General features: G+C 46.7%; 1 protein-coding gene across 2 annotated transcripts in view; it reads left to right on the top strand.

Annotated features, from left to right (window-relative positions):
* The window catches only part of CCDC178 (coiled-coil domain containing 178), a 1232457-nt gene that overhangs the window by 349217 nt on the left and 861636 nt on the right, over positions 1-21604 (top strand). For both annotated transcript variants that reach the window (XM_086966951.1, XM_086966950.1), the window contains exon 11: positions 4403-4498. In XM_086966951.1, the coding sequence (XP_086823077.1) occupies positions 4403-4498 (96 nt within the window). The remainder of the gene's footprint in view (positions 1-4402; positions 4499-21604) is intronic.

Here is a 21604-nt window from a genome sequence, read left to right as displayed (position 1 = left end):
TTTGCTTCCGTATGCTACTACGCATCTTGGTGAGTCTTTGCCTGGTCTGTGTTGTGCCAGTATGGCCCCCAAACCCACTGGGCTGGCATCCACTGTCAGTTCAGTGCAAAACAGCGGGTAAAAATACACCAGGTGATCTACTGCCGTCACAGCGTGTCTTATCTCTTCAAAAGCTCTGCTGCAGTCTTCAGTCCACGTGAAAATCTGGCCCTGTTTTGTCAGTTCTCCCAGGGGTGCACTCACTGTGGCAAAGTCTTTGATATATCTTGCACAGTAGCTAGCGAGGCCGAGGAATGACCTCACTTCTGCAATGTCACCTGGCTGCTTCACTCTTTCTAGCGTGTCCACTTTGCACTGATCCAGCCGCATTCCTTTTTTGGAGAAAATGTGGCCAAAGAATACTAGTTCGTCTTGCCCTAGTTCACACTTGTCCTCATTCAGGTTCAACCCTGCCTGTTTCATTTGGGAGCACACCTCTCGCAATGCCTTGTCGTGCTCCTCATCGGACTTGCCAAACACCAGAATATCATCACGGTCATTTAGGCTATTTTTCACCGGCGTTATTACTTGCCTAATTGTTTCCTGAAATATCTCAGCAGTGGACGATATTCCAAAACTCAATCGTTTGTATCGGAACAGACCTAGGTGCGTGGAAAATGTTGTGATGTATCTGGACTGAGGGTCAAGCTCTAGCTGGTGGTATCCCTTGCACAAATCTAGCTTGGAGAAACGTCTTGTGCCTGATAGGCAGCTGATCATATCATCAAGGTGAGGTCCAGGGTGTCTCTCACGTTCGATCGCTGTGTTTGGTATTCTCATGTCAACACAGATTCTTATTTTGGACATGTCTTTCTTCGGTACTGCCACTATTGGTGACACCCTGGGCGTTGGTCCCTCTGCTGGTTCTATGATATCCTGCTTGAGCAGTGCTTCAAGCTCTTCTTCTACTTGCGGTTGTAGGTGTATTGGCACTCGCCGATGGTGCTGAGCTACCGGCTTCACTGCTTCATCGATGTGCAGCGTTATTTAACACCCCTTTAGCTTTCCTAGCCCTTGCAGTAACTTGGGGTATTCCTTCAAGATGCCTTTCTTCTCTGACATGTTGTATGTCATTTCGAGGAGGCCCATTATCTGTGCTGTGACGTTGCTCAGTAAGCACAGTGCTGGAATGTCACCCTTCAACATGTGAATCTCTTCCTTTATAGTTTGACCTTTGTATATTATAATCTCTGTGAATTTCCCCATGTTTGTCACTAGTTTTCTTGACCCCAAGGTGAATACTTCAACTTTGGACGGCTTCAATGTTGGTTTCACCTCCATCTTCTCGTATTCCGACACGCACATGATGTTGCATGTTGCGCCGCTGTCCAAAACAAACCTTGCTGTGTGTGGTCCTACTCCTATGGTCACAGACTCCGTTTTCTTTATCGTGTTCTTGTCCATCAGGCAGATGCTTTCTTGTTTTCCGCTTTCCTCAGAGGACATGGCAGCGACGTCCGTCATGAGGTATAGTCGTTCTGCTTTTTCTTCTTCTGACTCTATCGAGGAGCTTCTGTTTGCTGTTTCAACATGTCGGACGTGTCTGCTCGTCATCGTTCGCGGTTTTCCCGCTCTTCCTCTTTCATTTCTAAATTGTAGTCCCTGGCATACGCTGGCAAAGTGGTTGTTTCTGTTGCCTTTTCTGCATGTTTGGCCAAATGCCGGGCACGTGCCCCTGTGTGGAAAATCAAGTCCACATCTATAGCAGGTCGATTCAGGTTGTTTCCTTGTCACCTGTTTATTTTGCCCTTTTTTCCAGCTGCTTGTGCGGCTGCTGTCCATCATGTGGTGGGCTTGTTCAACTCGCCGTTCCTTTCGTTCCATTTCCTTTGCTTGCGCTGTCGCCCTTGTCTCAGCTCGTGCTAGTGACAAGATATTTTCCAGCGATGTTGGTTATTTCAAGATTCTCGCCCGGAAGTCCGTGTCACGGCATCCCTCAATGATGCGCAGGCGAATCGCTTGTTCATTGTCGTATTTATCGAACTCGCAGTGAGTCACTAGCTTCTGCAGTCGCGTTGCAAAGTCGTCCAACGATTCGTCCGTGTGCTGAAACGCGATTGTGAAGGTGTATCGCTCAAAATTGACGTTTCTCTGCGGATCAAATTTGTTCCTTAGGCACTTTATTAGTCCCTTGTATGTGGAAGTCTTTTCTACTGGTAGGGTCACTAGTAGATCCTCTACTTCATTGCCTACTAAGTTGAGGAATAGACCTAGTTCTTTGGCGTCTATCACATCCGTTGCTTCCATGTATCTTTCAAATCTCCTTATCCATTTCTCCCATCGTATACCCACTCGGACAGGTTGAATTGGACAGGTCTGCAATATTGGGTGCTCTGCCTTTCGCCCCTTTGTTCTGCCATTTTGCTGTTCTTTTGTGCTCTTTGTGGCACTTGCTTCTGTGCTTTTTCACTATTATTCTCAGTTATTTCCTTTATGTATCTCTATTATTTTATTTCCTTTTAAGGTGCCTTTCCTTGCATCTGTTTGTGCTTTTTTTTTCGCCTTTGTATCTTCTTCTGTCCTTATTTGGACATTTGCATTGCCTTATGCTTTTCTTTTCCTTGTTTGGTGCTCTTTTTTGGCACTCTCGAGGCTTTTTCCTTTGTTGTCTGACTTTAAAATGGCCGCCGCGCTGTTCTGCCCTCTTATTGGTCCAATCTCCTGACTCTAAAATGGCCGCCGGTTATCTCGCAAGACTTCGTGACCAATCGGAATGCTGCCTGACTTCAAAATGGACACCCGATCTGTCCCCACGCTGATTGGCCCTGGCCGCCTGACTTTAAAATGGCCGTCGGGACTCGCAATTTCTTCACGATCGTGCTCACCAGCGTCATTTAGATCTGCTCATTGGCGCTTTCACGCTGCTTCTTCTCTGTCTTCCGTGGCGGTCGGGGTGGGCTCCCGCAACACTTCCCTTGCTCACACGCGACCCAGGGTGGGCTCCTGGTCTCGCTGAAGTCGATACAATGTTTTCATCGTCGCCAGTTGTCGTATCTTCAAGCCTCAGTAACTACAGTCAGGGGAGGGGGCAAGGCAGAAGACGACCACAGGGGCAAGGGAGCAGACATACATGTATGCTGTACCAGAATACTAATAAAGAAATACCTTATGACCAGCCACTGCGTTCTGTAGTTACTGAGGCTTGAAGATACGACAACTGGCATACATAAGATTGTGAAACGTATCTCTAATATGAAGAGTGTAGACTAATAGGCTATTTATCTATTTATGGTACTACTTATGGTATGGAATTATAGTGACTTAGAGTGGTTATACCACAATCTTCTATAGTGTCATACTAGGCACTATAGAAAATATTTAAATGAATGCACTTTTGAAAGCGTATTTACTGAAACTACGTATTATGTAAATATAGTACAGCTTCTATTGTAGAAAATTGGCAATCATCTTAGTCTACAATGTACAATGGAGTGGCAGAGCATTCAGGATTCCATCCACTTGTGTGTTGTTCTGAGGGAAAGGTAAAAATAAAAAAATAAATCTGCTCAAGTAGTAGTAGACAACAAGGATTGGGAAAAAATTATTTTTATTTAAAAAAAAATATGAGCTTGGATGGCATTCAACCACAATGACACCATCAAGTTATTTTATAGTGCCAGTTCTCTAGGCTCCATAGAAAAATATATTAAAGAATTCCAATGTTTAAAGTGGGTCTAGTGATTATGGGCATAGGAAAATGTTACGTTTCCATGCTAATTACATGCAATTAAATCCTTCTATCCTAAGGTTTTTTTTATGCCTCCATTTTGTATTTAGCACATTGCATCTCTAGTGGGTGGAATATTCTAGCATCATAATACTATGCTTATTTGAACTATAATGGTTGTTGAAAGCCCACTCAAATGTTATAGATCTGTTCCTGCAGCACTGCTGTACAGTGTTTTGGTTCATAGAGAGTCATCTATATCTCTATCTGATCCCTCTTCTACTTATTGGCTCCTATGTACATTAAGGTTTGTTTTGTTTGTTCTGTCGAATTTGTTGAAAGAAAATTATGTAAAGTGCTCTGTTGCCCAAGAGGGTCTAGCATGAACAATATAAAATCACAAATAAAGAAATATACAGAGAAATCATTTAGAAGTAGCTTCAGACTAACACGTCTGGTGCTATTGCTACCCAAGCCCATAGTAATTACATCTATGCCTTAATCTTACCTAACTTTGAGGAAAGGTATTTACAGGTAGAGGTTTTTTTATAAGATGTCTCTACTTTGAAACCACAAACAATTTTAAATTGAAACAATATGACGTGTTATATGTCTTATTTCTATTTTTATGCTCACTAATTGTATGTTACTCTTTTGTCTCATATTACAAACTTAATTTGTATTTGATTTTTCTAGGTAGACGATTTGAAATGTTCAACTGACCTACAAGAAAGCAAAAACAAACAATCGGCTGATGAATGCACGAAATTAACTGAAGAGGTGGTAATCACTGTAAGTGTTTCAAACTACATACACGTTGTCTTTCATAGCTACACAACGGGAATGTGTTTGGAATGTGTACATTGTTGTGAAAATTACGTGAAGCCTTTGGAAATATCTTACAATATTCCTTGTGCCCGTTGTTTCCACATATTTTGGTACTTAGATTCAACAAAGGCATGCCACGCTACTTTGCTTGACTTTGGGCGATCTGCTTTTACAGCGAGTCCTAAGGGCGTTTGCCCTATTCTCGTCCCATTTGCAAAGATTTCTAGGAATTTTGGATGAGATGTACAACAGTTAGGAATTGAGAATTCCAAATTGTGCTTCCTACTGAATTGCAATTTGTAAATCGCAACTCCTAATGTAAGAAACCAAAGAACTATTAATAAACGATACTAAGTGGGTCTGAAATCGCCCTACCTCATAATTATTAATAAGGTAGGCAACAGGTTGTGACCCATTAGGAAAAATAGCTATCACATGGATGGTGGTCGGCAGGGAACAACAGACCACAATGTCTGAGATTGTTTTTTAATAAATAATTTCTTTTTAAATGCAGCCCGTTTGCCTCATTTTCTAAGAGTAGGCAGTGGTCTGTTACCACTAACTTTCAGTAGTCTGTAAAAAAAATTATGTTTTGCAACTGTAATTCGGTTGCAAAACCTTAATACATACCACTGTGATTTGGTATTTGGAATGGATGCCCTAAGCACCCAGGCCCTTATTTATGAGGCCTTGCGTCAGTTTTGCGCCGCCGGTGCGTCACTTTTTGTGACGCACCAGCGGTGTAAAAAATGCGCCTCCGTGCGCCATATTTAAAAAGTGACGCATCTAGGTAGATGCGTCACTTTTTAAACCCCTGCGCCACATTATACCTGCGTCAAGTATAATGTATGCAGAGGGGGCGTTCCACCGCAAAAAGCCTCGTAATAGTGACGCAGTGAAATCTATGAGATTTCACTGCGTCACTTTTAGGACGCTGTTGCGTCAAAATCCTGAGCCTGCCTCACAGCAGGCGTAAGACTGACGCAAGCCCTTTCACATGGGGCTTTCCCCATGTGAAAGGACGCATTGCTGGAGTTGCGTCACTTTTGTGACACACTCCAGCAATGCGCCACTTTTGCGCTTACAGATACGTCAGAAATACTGACGTATCTGTAACTCCTTGCGACATGATGCGTCATACATTAAATATGACGCATCAGGAATGTCGTAAGGAGTGCGCAGTGAAAAGTGACGCATCGCTGTTTTCACGCAGCGATGCGTCACTTTTCATAAATGAGGCCCCCTGCTTCCATATACCAAATCGCAAAATCAAATTGCAATTCGGTAACAAGTTAACAAATTGAAATTTGTTTTTCGAACATTTCAAAATGCTTTCTTGCAGTTACAAACGGCCCAATTCAGCTAATCGTGCCGTTTGTAATCTCCAAAAATGATTTGTACGTCCGTTCCTTTGTGCTATGAAAAGCACAATTGTTTTAGCACTGCGTTGGCGTCAACTTTCAAAAGAAAGTCCTTTTGCATACAAATGATTGCCACTGTCATTTCTACCACTTTCCATCACTAAGTAACCTTTTCCATCATGCATACACCTGCACTAAACTTTAATAAATCTGGATCTAGGTTTTGGTTCCTCCTATTAAAATAATTAAAAAAAAATACAGAGGTGGCACTTTGCATTAGCTATCGGACTAGGAAGAAACCGTTCTTCAGATTTCAGATGAATAGCAGGGCCGGAATGGCTACCGGGCGGTTTGGAATGCTGCTTAGCTGGGGGCTGATTTTGTTGATGGGGACCTGCGTGTACCAAACGAAATTCGTTTTGCTTTCATTATTTTGAAGCAGATCTCCATGAACGAAATCAGCCCCAGCTCGGCAGCATTTCAACCTGCCTTGTACTCAGTCTGGCCCTGATGAATAGTAGTCTGAACTAAATGTTTTACATCACTCTGCGATTGAAAGCTAGGATTCCAACTCATGAGGAGGATGTCTTTTCACCCCACCTAGAGAAAGCCTGCCGCTCAATGCGGATATTCTTGGACTTTTGTGAGCCTATGACATGAACTATGCAGCGTTGCCTAAGAAGCTGAGAATCGATGGACTTCTAAGTAAATGGCATAAAGTCATCCTGCCATTATTACAAGACAGGGCAAGAACAAAGGTTTGGGTCCTGCGTCTGAACTGGCTTGGACCTCTCAAATATGCTAAACAAACAAAAAAGCCAGACAGATTTATTTTCTGATTTTTTGATCCCACCCAGCGAGTTAGTTCTGGAGGGTCATCTATTTTATTTTAGATTTTTTGTATTTTTGGAAAAACATTACACAATTTCATTTATATATGTCATCAAATAGACAGTCAGCGAACAGTGAAAAAATACATATAAACAAGTGAAGTGTGCAATAATATACAAGTGCTCTACAAGTGCTCAAAAATGAATATATTCAGTTCATAAAGGCAACACCAAGAGCAATAAATCAAATACCTAACAATAAATTTGCATTAGGAACCAGTCCTTTATATTAGGTACAAGGAGACAGGCTGACAAACAGTTCAAAGGGCACTTCCAGGGCCGGACTGGGAACCAGAACCGGCCCTGGCAAAGTGCTCGGCCGGCACCCCTCCCCCCCCTCCGGGAGGAGGGGTGTGGTGGGGGGGGTGCGACCGCGCTCTGGGCCAGGGCCGGTTTTCTGCCGTTTTTGTTACAGGGCCGTTTTTGCAACATAGCTGCTAAAACGGCCCTGTAACATAAAACGGCCCTCAGGGGCCCAAAACCGGCCCCCAACCATGCGGCCCACCGGGGGATTGCCCGGTGCCTGCAACGGCCAGTCCGGGCCTGGGCACTGCCTGCCTGCCTGTCTAACTGAGCCAAGGATAGGAAAAGAAATTGGTGGGTTACAAGGCTAGGGATAACACTGTATAGATTTAGACAGCCCTAGTGGCACCCTTGTTCTGTTTCCAAGGCTCAGGGTCAACGCGTTTCGAACCACAACGTTATTAAGGGTTCTCCTCAGGACATGGACAGGATGGAGCCGCAACTGGGAATGACAGGTGGATGTCACTCAAAAGTAGTTGCAGTGTAATGAAAGGCCTCGCACGTACCGCGGTTCTGTGTGGAGGAGCGTTATTAACGCAAATTAATGGTGGAGTATCAAGAGGGTCAGTGATTTGTAGAAGGATTCCTGCAGGAGCCAACTGTTTTATGGGCGACCGGCGCCGTGGCTCAGGAATCTCCCATGCGCATAAGGGTGTGTCTCAGTTCGTTTTTTCTCAATTCGTATTGCAGAGCTTTCAGCGCGGATTCGCTCTGCGGTTGAAGCGGTCTGCTCTCCTCACTCGCGGGCGTCGTATGGCATTAGCACGCCGCGAGCGCGAGCAGACCGCTTCAACCGCAGAGCGAATCCGCGCTGAAAGCTCAGCAATACGAATTGAGAACAAACAAACTGAGACACACCGTTATGCGCATGGGAGATTCCTGAGCCACGGCGCCGGTCGCCCATAAAACAGTTGGCTCCCGCAGGAATCCTTCTACAAATCACTGACCCTCTTGATACTCCACTATTAATTTGCGTTAATAACGCTTCTCCACACAGAACCGCAACTACTTTTGAGTGACATCCACCTATCATTCCCAGTTGCGGCTCCATCCTGTCCATGTCCTGAGGAGAACCCTTAAAAACATTCTGGTTTGAAACGACATGACCCTGAGCCTTGGAAACGGAACAAGGGAGCCACTAGGGCTGTCTAAATCTATACAGTGTTATCCCTAGCCTTGTAACCCACCAATTTATTTTCCTATCCTTGGCTCAGTTAGACAGGCAGGCAGTGCCTTTGAACTGTTTGTCCGCCTGTCTCCTTGTACCTAATATAAAGGACTGGTTCCTAATGCAAATTTATTGTTAGGTATTTGATTTATTGCTCTTGGTGTTGCCTGTATGAACTGAATATATTCATTTTTGAGCACTTGTACAGGACTTGTATATTATTGCACACTTCACTTGTTTATATGTATTTTTTCACTGTTCGCTGACTGTCTATTTGATAACATATATAAATGAAATTGTGGAATGTTTTTCCAAAAATACAAAAAATCTAAAATAAAATCGATGACCCTCCAGAACTAACTCACTGGGTGGGATCAAAAAATCTGAAAATAAATCTGTCTGGCTTTTCTGTTTGTTTAGCATTATTACAAGACAGCAGCACAGCTAAGAAGTTACAGTTGGGCTATTTTAATCCTCTAGGCTAAGGTCTTTTTTCTAGTATGTCCACTATTTCTGAGATCCTTGGGCATTCACTTGCTCGATACAATCAGGGCAGGAACACAGCTTGTCTTGACCTTTTTCTGTTGAATGGTAAAATGTATGACCCAGGCAAAAAGAAGAGGTACTCTCATTTTGATTAAAAATCCTGATTAGAATAGTTTTTATATCTTAACTGTATGAGTGCAGTCTTGAGAAAGACTGCTTTGTATTAATTTCCCAACACCTGTGGTCAAAATGTGTCAACAGCACATTAAGCCCAGTGTGGACTAAAGTTATTTTGACCTAATTATTTGAAGTCATTGGTGCAACATATTGAACACAACTTTAAGTGCCCCAATATTCACACAGAATGCCAATGGGCCTAAGACATTGCCACATACCTTGACTTGCACATAGTGTCCCTGCGGACAGTACAGGCAGGGCACTTTCAGGCCACCCTGTGTATAAAAGTTCTTTAAATTGGCTAAATCTCACATCCTGTGTCAGCGACTGGCAGTGGTAAGTCAATGGAGCCCCGTTCAAATGCATTTCTGGATTAAAGGGAACACTCCCTGGTGGGTACCCTGGATTTAGCTACTCATGGCACTACAAACACATTTCTTAGAATGGTATTCATGGACCTCTGTCTTGGTCCCAATGACTGCAGGACTTATCACATAATATGCCTTGTGGATATTTCAGTCATGAATACTGGATATATGTACATTCTATGTGAATATGGTGGACATGGTTACTGAGCACAGGTAAAAGCATGCTCTGGATCCAGTGCCGTAGTCATGACTGCAGGATTTGTCCTGGAGGTACTGTAGATACGGCTGTGCTTTCCTCTGTATTTGCATACAGTGCTTGCATGGCAATTTACAAACCATTGCAAACTTCTAGAAAATCACTGAAAAACATTTTTTAAATTCTCCCTGGCATTGACATTTTCATGGCATTCAACTGGTATTGGTGTGTTTTTATATCACTGCACTGTTGTTCAAAGGATTTCAAATTGGAGTATACAAGCATAGTTCGAAAATACATTACTGAGATGTGCTCTGCTTGGGAAGATATTGCTGTGAACATCTCGTAGCAACTATGATTGATGGTGTCACAGAATGGTGTATTAGATTGTATAAATGTAACACTTTTCTAAATGCTTATATACTTTAGAGCACTCTTTAGGTCGAAATTAGATTGTCACCAACAATAAATTATTTCTGTATTGTAACTGTGTTTATAGTCTTGGTTCCTTGATATAGCTGCATAAAAAATTGTTGTCCAGAGATTTTCATTTTTTATTTCTGTTTTTGTATCGCCAGAGAAGTAATTTAGCTTGGGTAGACATTGCAAATCCTGGCTGAATTTCTGTGGGTGACATTTTTAACAAGCATTGACATAGCCCATAGGTCTCGCCTTTGGGACCTTAGAAATACATTTAGCCATGCAGCATATTATACTGGGTGATACAATATCTACTGCAGCAGTCAGGTGACTACTCCAAACGTTGCTTTCAGATTAGCGCAGTAAGAGCGCCCAACAATAGAATACCTTTTACCTGATGTTGTAGTGTAAGGGCGAATAGTACACAGTTCTGGTTTTACAGACAAAAGTACAATACATTTAAGAACTCATATGCCACCTGTGGATACCTGTGGAACAGCCCATAGACTATCCGTAACCAGTAGTTCATGGTATCTGCCTAGGCTCGACCTAAAAAATACTACAGTATATAGGAAAGGGTCCGGTCACCACACAGTAGAATGAGAGACAAGCACGCCTACTCATAGCCTCCCCCATTCAGCAGAGCACAGCAAGTATCAAATGCATCTCTCCTTGGACCATCTAAAATGCAAGGGTCAAAGACTTGGCATTTGTGCAAGCTTTATAAGCCACCACAGACTGCAAACACAAGTGATAAAGTGAGTGCCTTTGCGCTGGGCTTTCCCACCCTGTGCTCACTCGTAGGACAACAGGGTACAGCAAGCAACATGTATATACTGTCAGGAATCTTACCTACGTGCTAGAATCTTCAGGAGCAGACAAAAATCTCCCTAGTCCCTACCGCAGCTGTCAGTGTGAACTACCAGTCCACACTAACACCCACAGGGGGGAAAGGGGAATGGGAATAGAAAGAGAGAAAGCCTCTGGTATTCTGGAATCTGCCAACCTCCCACTTCCTTTCAGTTCTTCTATGTATGATGATGTGGATGTGTTTTAAGTGGAAGGTGTACAGCGAATTCTGTATAAAAGGAATGATAGACAAATTACTTCTATTACTCTACTCATTTTACACTTATTCTAACCTTTTCCAGGCAACACTCATATACCTGAATCACTCGAAGGCTAGCTACTCTCTATGGAAGATAAATGATGAGTTTCTCCCACTTGAACTGACTTAATATAGTTCTACCTTGAACAGGCAAATAAAAGTCACTGCTGAAGGATAGAGTCTGTTCTCTTGACAGGATTCATACTCGAATGAGAGTGTTTTTTACATACCTATAAAAAGCAAGAAAATAAGTCTAACTTCACAGTTCACAAGTTAACTCTACTCTTACTGTACTTTTGAAGTTCTCTTCAGAATAGCAATGTCTTTCTTTGGGTTTCCTTTTCTTCGCCAAAGGGATTTCTCCACAGGAAATCTCGAAACACTACTCTCTAACAAAAACGGGGTGTGTACACACCGCTCCGCGAAGGCGGAGAACAAAAATCAGGGCTATGATGCAAGAGTTGTACTCATTGAGCGAGCGCGATACGGGAACACTGCTCTTCTCCTCAGGCTACAGTTGAAATGCGCAGCTAGCAGAGTAAGCGTGCCAGAGACACACTGCTTCTCGTAGACAAATGCGAAAGACTAGAAAGCTGATGTTGGGCACAAGTGCGGTCGTCATCTTGAGAGTCATTTGCTTAGTAAGAGCAATGGCAAGCAGCAGTCTTCGTATTAGGAGCCAGAGATGAGGACTTTGCCGAAACTACTGGGGATAGCAAGAATTTCTACATCTTCTCAGCTCAGGTAGGCACTTAGGGAAGCAGACAATTGTTTTCCTGACATACACACACCTTCAGTATGTATATTCTTGTACTGTGCAAGCCAGCCACATGGCTAATTATGAAAGGATCCATGCAGCAGGGCAGACGCCAGGGTGGGAACAAAACAACCGAAAAGCGGGACAAATGTACACTCCACCAATGGAAGCAATGGATTTTGTAAAGGCAGACCAAGCAACCAATGTAAACACTGAGAGCGTGTCAAAGCCCCTTGAGGGATTACAGCATGCCTCGAAGAGGAGCGCAGGCATGCTGCCTCTAGGCTCAACCTAAACATGGTAGATGTCTTGCAGTGATGATGGAATATTTCATGAATCATGAGACCTATATACTTCATTTTGGTATCAAAACATAGGTTTTGGGAGTTGAGTAGTCTTATAGAGACAGTAAATGACTCCTTAACTCAACCCTTCCGGCATTTTCCAAAATGGTGGCTCTATAATTAAGTGTTTTAGCCATCATATTGGTAATTTATTTGAATGTGCTTTTTGTTTCAGGTTTTCAGTTGATTCAAATTTGTAAACATGAGTGAAACAGGTGGTAGTAGAGGATCTTTACCGCTTGACAGAATGTTTCTAACTACAAAATCTTAGGACTCCTTCAACAAAGAAACATGTGTCATATGCCAAACTAATCCAAAAGAAAAGCTAACATCAACTGCGGCTGGACAGAAGAGGGTTTGAGATGCTGCAGAAATAAGGGAAGACAATTTTCACAAAAGATTAAAACTAATGGGTGAAGCGGATAAAATATTTTCTCATTGTAACAACAAGTGCTGTGAGTCGTATACAATGGAAAAAAGCCTGTTAAAGATTTGTCAAAAAATAGCAGAAACCAGTAAATCACAACAACAATCCTAGCTTTCTGAGAAAACGACGACAACCAAACACAATGCCCATTAACTTAAAAGACCAAGGCTACCCCTCTTCCCCCTCTAACAACTGATAAGAAAGTAGAGGATCTTCAATGTGCTATCTGTGGTTTAGCCAGAACACGGGCCAAAGGTACTGACGATAGAACAGAGTACAAAGTATGTGAGTCTCAAATGGCAAACATGTTTTATCTGCAGCTAGTTTCTTCCAAGAGGGAGTTTTCAGCAGAGTAGCTGATTTAAACATCGAGAGGAATGTATTTGCAGCAGATTTGTATGCCCACCCGAACTGCATGCATGCATACATTTGAAAATATGAATGTACATTCAGCTCCCAGCCTCAATGTAACCGCCAGCCTTCAGTTAAGTTTACACTCTTTGAAAAAGCAAATTAAGTTTCAAAACCACTCTTGAGGGCTAGCTACGATTTCATAATCAGTGAGATCAGAGAAATAATGGTCAACATTTATGAAACAGTGTTAATCCATAATAATGAAATCTGAAAAAGACACGTTAGTGATAGATTCCTTACCTTAGAATATCCCCAGGCGTCAGAATGGATCCGGAAAGTTTTGCGTAGCAGTACCCTTGCCCGTCGGTAGGCGTCGTCTGCGGCTCCGCGTCCGTCGTCGGCATCGTGGGCGCCGTGATGACGTCGTCGGAGTACTTAGATGCTGCATCCGCGTGCTGACGTCAGTTCTTCTTTTTTCCGCGCCAGCCAGCGCAGATCTGGAAAGAGCAGTTCCCTAGTCACTTTTTGACTAACTTTTGGTGATCTTTTGATCCAATTCGAAGTCTGTACGACTCCGACGGTGCCTTTAGGGATGCCCGGATTCAAGCATTGCGATGAGTGCGACCGTACCATGTCGGTCACGGATCCCCACCGCCTGTGCCTGACGTGTTTGGGCGTCGACCATGACGACGAGGCCTGCTCCGACTGTCGGGCCCTTTCGAGGAAGGCCAGGCGGGAGCGGTCCCGCAGGCGACTCGAACTCAGCCAGTCGGCCCCGCGCCGTGTGAGGTCCCGGTCCCACGGGAGGTCAAGGAACAGGTCGCGGGGACGGAGCCGTCACAGCTCCGGGAGTCGGCACCACTCCTCCGGGTCCAAGTCGTCAGGTAAGAAGCATAAGAAGTCGAAGAGACATCATCGCTCTTCTGACTCCCCCCGACGCTCGCACGATGCGGCCGGGAGTTTGGGTGACACCGCCCACGCGGCTCCTCGGGAGTCTTGGGCGCCGCATTCGGCCCCATACCCCCTGGTCCCTGGGCTGAACGCGACGCCGGAGGAAATCGAGCGTTTCCTCATGGCCATGAGGTCCCTTTCTCCTCCGACGGGTTCCGCGGCACCTTCGGGCCCAGCGAACCCGTCTGGGGGCCCTAGTGGGTCGGGGGCTTTGACCCCGACGCCGTCGGGTTCTTCGGCCCCGACGCCGCCGGCGCCTTCGGGCCCGGTGCCGCAGGGCCCCACGATCCCGACACCGTCGGTGCCCTCGGGCCCTGCGCCGCAGGGTACAGCAGCCCCGGCGTCGTCGGCACCTTCGGGCCCGGCGCCGCAGGGCGCCGCTGGACCTTCCTCGGGCGATGGATCGTCACCGGTGGACCTTACGACCCCCCCGGCGTCGGTCCGTGTGGTGTCCCCTCCGGCGTCGTCCTCGGGCGGCACCGTCCCCGATGCCTCCTTTCAATCGGTTCCGACGTCGGGACGACGCCTATCGGCGCCGATCTCGACGCCGTTTGGAGATTTTAGTTTCTATGAAGCGACCTCATTCAATTACGACCCTGAATCTCAGGAGATGAGGGATGAGGAGGATTGGGAGGGGTCTGGGGACCCTCTGGCCAGAGAGTGCCAGTCTAACATGGACTGGACAGGAGACCTTGGGGAGGCCAGTGGCCTGGACACCTCTCCAGACACTGGATTTGTCTCTCCTCCTACCGTGGCTTCGGAGGAGGGAGCTACCTATGGTGTGGTGTTGATGAGGGCTGCCAAGGCCTTGGGCCTTGAGCTCCCCGTCGCGGCCGTGAGGACTAACCTCCTCACTGAGGTCCTTAAGCCGCAGTCATGCTCCATGGATCCTCTGCTGCCGTTTAATGAGGCCTTGACGGACGTTCTTTTTGGCACTTGGTCCAGGCCCGCTACAGGTTCGCCTGTAGATAGGAACGTGGCCAGACGCCACCGTCCGGCCCCGGGCGACTCATGTTTCCTGTCCTCCCGCCCCACCCCCGAGAGTCTGGTCATCCAGGCCTCTAACTCCCAGACCGCCTTCCCGACGGCCCCGCCGGACAGGGAGTCCAAGAGGTACGAGAACTATGGTAAGAAGTTCTTCTCGTCCCTTAGCTTGGGACTGCGGTCTTCCAACACCGCATGCCTCTTGGGCCGTTACACCCACTCTCTGTGGGAAACGGTGGCGGAAGTGCTGCCAGAGTGTCCGTTGGAGGTACGGGCCAAACTCGGCCAAGCCCTTGTGGAGGGCCGGGACGCAGCCAAGTATTCAATCAGGTGTGGACTGGATACTACTGACTCGCTGGGCAGAGCGATGGCTACGACGGTGGCGGTACGACGCCACGCCTGGCTGAGATCCGCCAATTTTTCGGCAGACGTCCAAAACACCCTCATGGACATGCCGTTTGATGGCCGTCGCCTCTTTGGTGACAAGGCAGACCACACGCTTGAGCGCTTTAAGGACTCCAGGGCTACGGCTAAGTCCTTGGGCCTCTCTGCCCCGCGCCAGCAAATGGGTGCCTTTCGCTCCTTTTGTGGCCAAGGAAGGGGCGTCCCCACACGTGCCGCAAGCCACTCGCCGCAAACTGTCGTCCAGCGCGGCGGCTGTGGGAACCGCCGTGGAGGCGGTCGGGGGAACAAGCGGAGTCAGTCCACATCTGCCCCGCGGGCATCCGCCTCTAAACCCTCCTAGTCCGTGCTTTTCGGCCCATGTGACGCCAGTGGGAGGCAGGGTTCGCCATCACCACTCTCACTGGCGCACAGTCACTTCGGACAGGTGGGTGCTGCAGATCGTCCGAAGGGGCTACTCCCTCCCCTTCGAGACGACCCCTCAAGCCATGCCACCGCAACACCACCGCGTATTGGGGGATCATTTGCGACTCCTGCAGGAGGAAGTTTCAGCCCTCTTGGCCAAGGGGGCCATCAAGCGCGTTCCTAGGCCAGAAGTAGGACGTGGTTGCTACTCCCATTACTTCCTGGTACCCAAGAAGGGCAAATGGGGCCTACGCCCTATCTTGGATCTGAGGAACGTCAACGGCTTCCTCTGGAAGGAGAAGTTCAAAATGCTGACACTAGCTCAGGTCTTGGCTGCCCTAGACCCAGGAGACTGGATGGTAGCGTTGGACTTGCAGGACGCGTATTTCCACATCCCCGTCCTGCCGGCCCACCGGCGTTACCTGCGGTTCACGGTAGGCCTCGAGCACTTTCAGTTTACCGTGCTCCCCTTCGGCCTTACCAGCGCCCCACGGGTGTTCACGAAGGTGATGGCGGTGGTCGCAGCTCATCTGCGCAGGTTAGGAGTCTCAGTCTTCCCCTACCTAGACGACTGGCTGTTGAAGGCGGGCTCGCCCCAGACAGTCGTCAGCCACCTCCAGACTACGGCGGATCTCCTGCACCAGCTGGGATTATCCATCAATGTGCCGAAGTCACACCTGTGTCCCTCTCAGAAGCTCCTTATCATCGGAGCGGTTCTCGACTCGGCGCAGTTTCGGGTTCGGGATATTCAGGCTCTGATTCCGATCTTCAGGCCGTTATCCCGAGTTTCGGTCAGGTTGATGCTGCGGCTTCTGGGGCTGATGGCCTCCTGCATCCTTCTGGTGCATCACGCACGGTGGCGGATGCAAGCTCTGCAGTGGGACCTGAAGTTTCAGTGGGCCCAGCACCGGGGCAACCTGTCCGACCATGTCCTGATCTCGGAGGGCACTGCGAGACAGCTGCAGTGGAGGCTCACGGACCGCGATTGGGTCAACGGCAGATCCCTCTCCCTTCCCCAACCGGAGCACGTAGTTGTGACGGACGCGTCCCTCCAGGGCTGGGGAGGCCACTTGGGAGAGGCGGAGATCAGAGGACTCTGGTCTCCGGCGAAGTCCCGGCTCCATTTCAATCTGTTGGAGCTGCGGGCGATTCGTCTGGCACTGAAAGCATTCCTCCCGTCTGTCCGAGGGAGTGCAGTGCAGGTGTTCACGGACAACACCACCGCCATGTGGTACTGCAACAAACAGGGCGGAGTGGGGTCGTGGACCCTTTGCCAGGAGGCTCTGCGTCTCTGGCAATGGCTGGAACATCAGGGCGTGACTCTGGTGTTTCAACACCTGGCAGGTTCTCTGAATGCCAGGGCGGACGAACTCAGCCGTCGGTGCTCGATGGATCACGAATGGCGTCTGAACTCGGACGTGGCGCAAGGCCTCTTTCTGCGATGGGGAGAGCCTTGGTTAGATCTATTCGCCACTGAAGAGAACGCGCAATGTCATCAGTTCTGCGCGTTGGAATTTCCAAGGCGGCACTCGCTCGGAGACGCTTTTCATCGCGAGTGGAGCTGCGGTCTGTTGTACGCCTTTCCACCTATACCACTTCTGCCCAGAGTGCTGAAGAAGATCAAGCGCGACCGGGCACAAGTCATCCTTGTGGCTCCGGACTGGGCACGAAGATACTGGTATCCCGAGCTACTCAGTATGTCAGTCGATCCCCCGGTTCGTCTGCCTCTTCAGGAGGACCTTCTGTCGCAGCAGCAGGGGATGGTCCTCCACCCGAACCTGTCCAGTCTCCACCTCCATGCTTGGAGATTGAGCGGCGACAGTTGAGGCCATTTGACTTGCCTCCTGAAGTTTGTAACATCGTTCTGGCAGCCAGGCGTCCCTCCACAAAGACGGTATACTCCTGCAGGTGGAACAGATTTGTGGCATGGTGCACAGCAAAGGCTGTGGATCCCCTCAATGCCCCTCTCTCTGAGGTTCTCCTCTTCCTTCTTTCTCTTGCCCAGCAGGGCTCTGCTCTGGGCACTGTCACGGGCTATCTTTCAGCTCTTTCAGCCTTTCTGAGGCTGCCTGACCAACCTTCTTTGTTCAAGTCCCCTATCGTTAATCGATTCCTGAAGGGCATCACTCATACCTTTCCTCCTGTTCCCTTCGTGATGCCTCCGTGGGACTTGAACCTGGTTCTAACGTTTCTGATGTGCGCTCCCTTTGAGCCACTTCACAACTGTCCTCTTCGCCTTCTTTCTCTGAAGACTGCCTTCCTGGTAGCCATCACCTCTGCCAGGAGAGTGAGTGAGCTCCAGGCTCTCTCTTGTAAGCCTCCTTTCCTTTCAATCCATCCGGACAAGATTGTTTTAAGGACTAGGCCCTCCTTCTTGCCTAAGGTGGTCACGGCCTTCCACATTGGGCAATCCATCACATTGCCCACCTTCTTTCCGCCTCCGCACCCCTCGAGAGAGGAGGAGAGGCTCCACCGTCTGGACCCAAAACGTGCGCTCTCATTTTATCTGAATCGCACACAACAGTTCTGGGTGGATGATCAACTCTTTGTTGGGTACGCGGGCGCTAAGAAAGGGAAAGCGGTGCACAAACGGACCATCTCTCGGTGGATTATCTTGTGCATCCAGGCGTGTTACTCCTTGGCTAAGAAGGAACCCCCTGTTGGGCTGAGGGCTCATTCCACTCGAGCCACGGCCACTACTACTGCCTTGGGCCGGGGTGTGCCCTTGCAGGACATTTGCCAGGCAGCTGCGTGGGCCTCGCTGCACACGTTTGCAAGGCACTACTGCCTGGACAGTCAAGTCCGGAGAGACAGCTACTTTGGCCGTTCCGTCCTCCAGGACTTTCTGGTGTGATTATTGGTTCGCAGACCCACCACCACGGGGATGGTATTGCTGGGGTATCTATTCTAAGGTAAGGAATCTATCACTAACGTGTCTCTTTCAGATGCACAAGTTACTACTTGTGTAACAATATATCTGTAAGAGACATTAGTTAGTGATAGATTCCTTCCCGACCACCCATCCTCCCCGTCCTGCGAACCGATATCTAGGGTTAAGGTCATCCCCTTTCAGGGCCCTAGTTTCTTGGCACCAGTGTTGGTTTTTGTCATGGCTCTGCGCTTCTGGCGCGGAAAAGCTGTGGCTAAGAACTGACGTCAGCACGCGGAGGCGGCGTCTAAGTACTCCGACGACGTCATCACGGTGCCCACGACGACGGACGCAGAGCCGCAGACGACGCCTACCGACGCGCAAGGGTACTGCTACCAAAACTTTCCGGATCCAGTCTGACGCCTGGGGATATTCTAAGGTAAGGAATCTATCACTAATTAATGTCTCTTACAGATATATCGTTACACAAGTAGTAACTTGTGCATTAAGATTTTTCTGGTGAGAATGTGAAATGACAGAATTTGTTTTTGTCAGTCTAACAAAAAGAATGAGCCACTTATGGTGTTCTCTGCTGATTTGACTCCTGAAGTTCTTGCTGCCAAAGTAAGTTGAAGTAAAATCAGCAAGAAGGATTTTAAGAAACGTCCTGATAGATGTAGATTTTGGACTTACTGAGAAATTTTGTGATGCCCCAGAGCTCCACAAATCATAGGAGTCAACAAAAAATGCCTGATGTTGCCATAACATTTTTTACATCATTGTTTAATATCAGCAAGGCAAAACATTTACAAACTAAAGTTCTTGAGTTCAGAACAGAAGCCAACAACATTGATGATGACTTTGATGATTTAAGCGAGGAAGTGGAAGGCAATCCCATAAACTGACAGGCTTATGCTATGCAAATGTATTATCTTTTCCAAATCATGTTTTATGAAATACATCACAGCAAAAAGAAAAGTCTGCCACACATGATAAATGCCTGCTCAATCTATGACAAGTGCAAAAGTAGAGAGCTAATTACTTTGATGAATATGATTGGTGTATCTACAAGTTATATTGACATAGTACGGAGCAGGAACTTGTTAGAAGCTCATGCCATAAACTCTTGTGAATCTGACAGCACACCACTTCCAAGTCATTTTACCAGGAAAGGATTTACAATTGCTGCTCCTGATAATTTTGATTTTGAAGCCACCTCTTCTCTGTCAGGAACATCCAGCAAACATGATACTGCCATGGTGCTTTTTTAAGACTTACCAATAAAGTAGTTGCTGGAAAACAAGCTATGTCAGCTGTAGACATAAACAAATGAAGCTGCAAACTTATTACCCAACTGCCTTGCCATGTGCAAAATCACTACAAGCCATCAGCATGTCCTAGTGTACCAGAAAGTTTCAAAGTAACTGAGACCATATATCTTCTACTACCTGATACTGCAGTCCGCAAAGCTGATTTAAATGAATGTATCAAATTGCTTATTCAGTGCAGACTGAAGGATGAAGAAAAGCCAGTTCCTCCATGGGCTGGAATTCATGCTCTGATCTCCCAGATTTCCGTCCCACTGAAGAAGATGGGTTTTACAATAATACCATATCCAGTCACAAACTATGCAACAGTATACACAGATCTAAAACAATTCCAAAATGTGTGTGCTCAGCTTGAAGACCAGCCTATTCTGCCAATTGTCTGCGATGAAGGTGCTTTTCATATTGTAGCTGACATTTTTATGAGCAATCCAGTAGAATTTGATGATCTTTATCCAATAATGGGCATTTTCCAAATGACAAAATTTGCGTTGGAATGCACAAGAAGTTATCTCAGTGAATGTGACATAGACAATGCACTTATTGAGGATGAACTTGTTGTAAACGAATCTAGGACCCTAGTGTAACTTTTGCCGATTCATGCCCTTATACAGGTATACATTATCCAATCCTTATATAGGCATAGAAATCATTACCATATTTAGACTGAGCCTATACAGCCCAAATACGGCATGGCTACTTCCACTAAGTTCCAAGAATCAACAACGATTTCTTAGAAAAACCCGCCTTCAGCAGCTAGGGACTTCCCCCTGCCTGAATATTAATTTATCTAGGAAATCATGAAGTTTTTGAAGAACTGAGTCTTTAATGACGTTATTAAGTCCAATCACACGTCAAACTCGGCACCTTCACAGTATAAATATGCCTAGATTTGCCCAGACAAACACACGGTGGTCTGGGGCAGATCGACTAACTACTTGCCCGCCGCCCTGCAGCAGCAAGTGCCGAAGGAAGCCGACCCTCCAGCTGACGCACTAAGAAACGCTGTCTTTTCTCCAGCCAAGAAATCCAGCTCCAGTGTTTCCAGCCTACCCTTGCGGGTTGCTGGGAAATCGAGTCCTAAGAGAGCGATACAAGACCTCCTTCATTCTAAACCAAGGTACGGAGCTGATTAGACCCTTAGAGAATTCTTGAATAAATTCTTGGCAGAAAAGTACTAAACTAAAGCTACTCCTCACTTACTTCTTCTCTTGTGCTAGGCTCAGGTCAGGTACACCAGGCTAGGCGTATTTTAGAAGCACCAGTTGAGTACTTTTAGTCATTATTTTATCACTGTATGTATTTTATACGTTTTAAGCAATTTAGGGCTTAGAAACCATATCATGCTTTTACAGTACTACTTTATAATACTGTTCGTATTATATACTCTGTACTTTATAATCAGTATTATGATTGTAGCAGTACATTTCTTATGCTTGAGAATAAAGACTGTTCAATAAATGCTTTTTATTGAAAATGCCCGTCTCTCTATTTTCTCAGCACCTCTGGTGAAACCAAGCATGCACCATTGACTGAGTAAAATAGCTATCTATTGTTTCCGCGACTCTAGAGATTGATTTCTTATTCTTGAGAAACAAAGTTGTCATGTTTATGCGGTTGTCAGAAACTAATCCCTTCTTGTTTATTCGAGAAAGTTTCTAGTGACCGCTGAGCTAGCTGGCACTCACATTTAAGTTTAATATCTACGATAGAGACCTAGTCGACCTCAGTCCTACGTCTAAACTATAGTATATGTTATTCCAATGCGCAGAGCC

This window comes from Lissotriton vulgaris, chromosome 4_1, assembly GCF_964263255.1.
Source record: "Lissotriton vulgaris chromosome 4_1, aLisVul1.2, whole genome shotgun sequence".
Taxonomy (NCBI): domain Eukaryota; kingdom Metazoa; phylum Chordata; class Amphibia; order Caudata; family Salamandridae; genus Lissotriton; species Lissotriton vulgaris.
The sequence above is the reverse complement of the archived record's forward strand: the minus strand, read 5'-3'. Positions and strand labels throughout refer to the sequence as shown.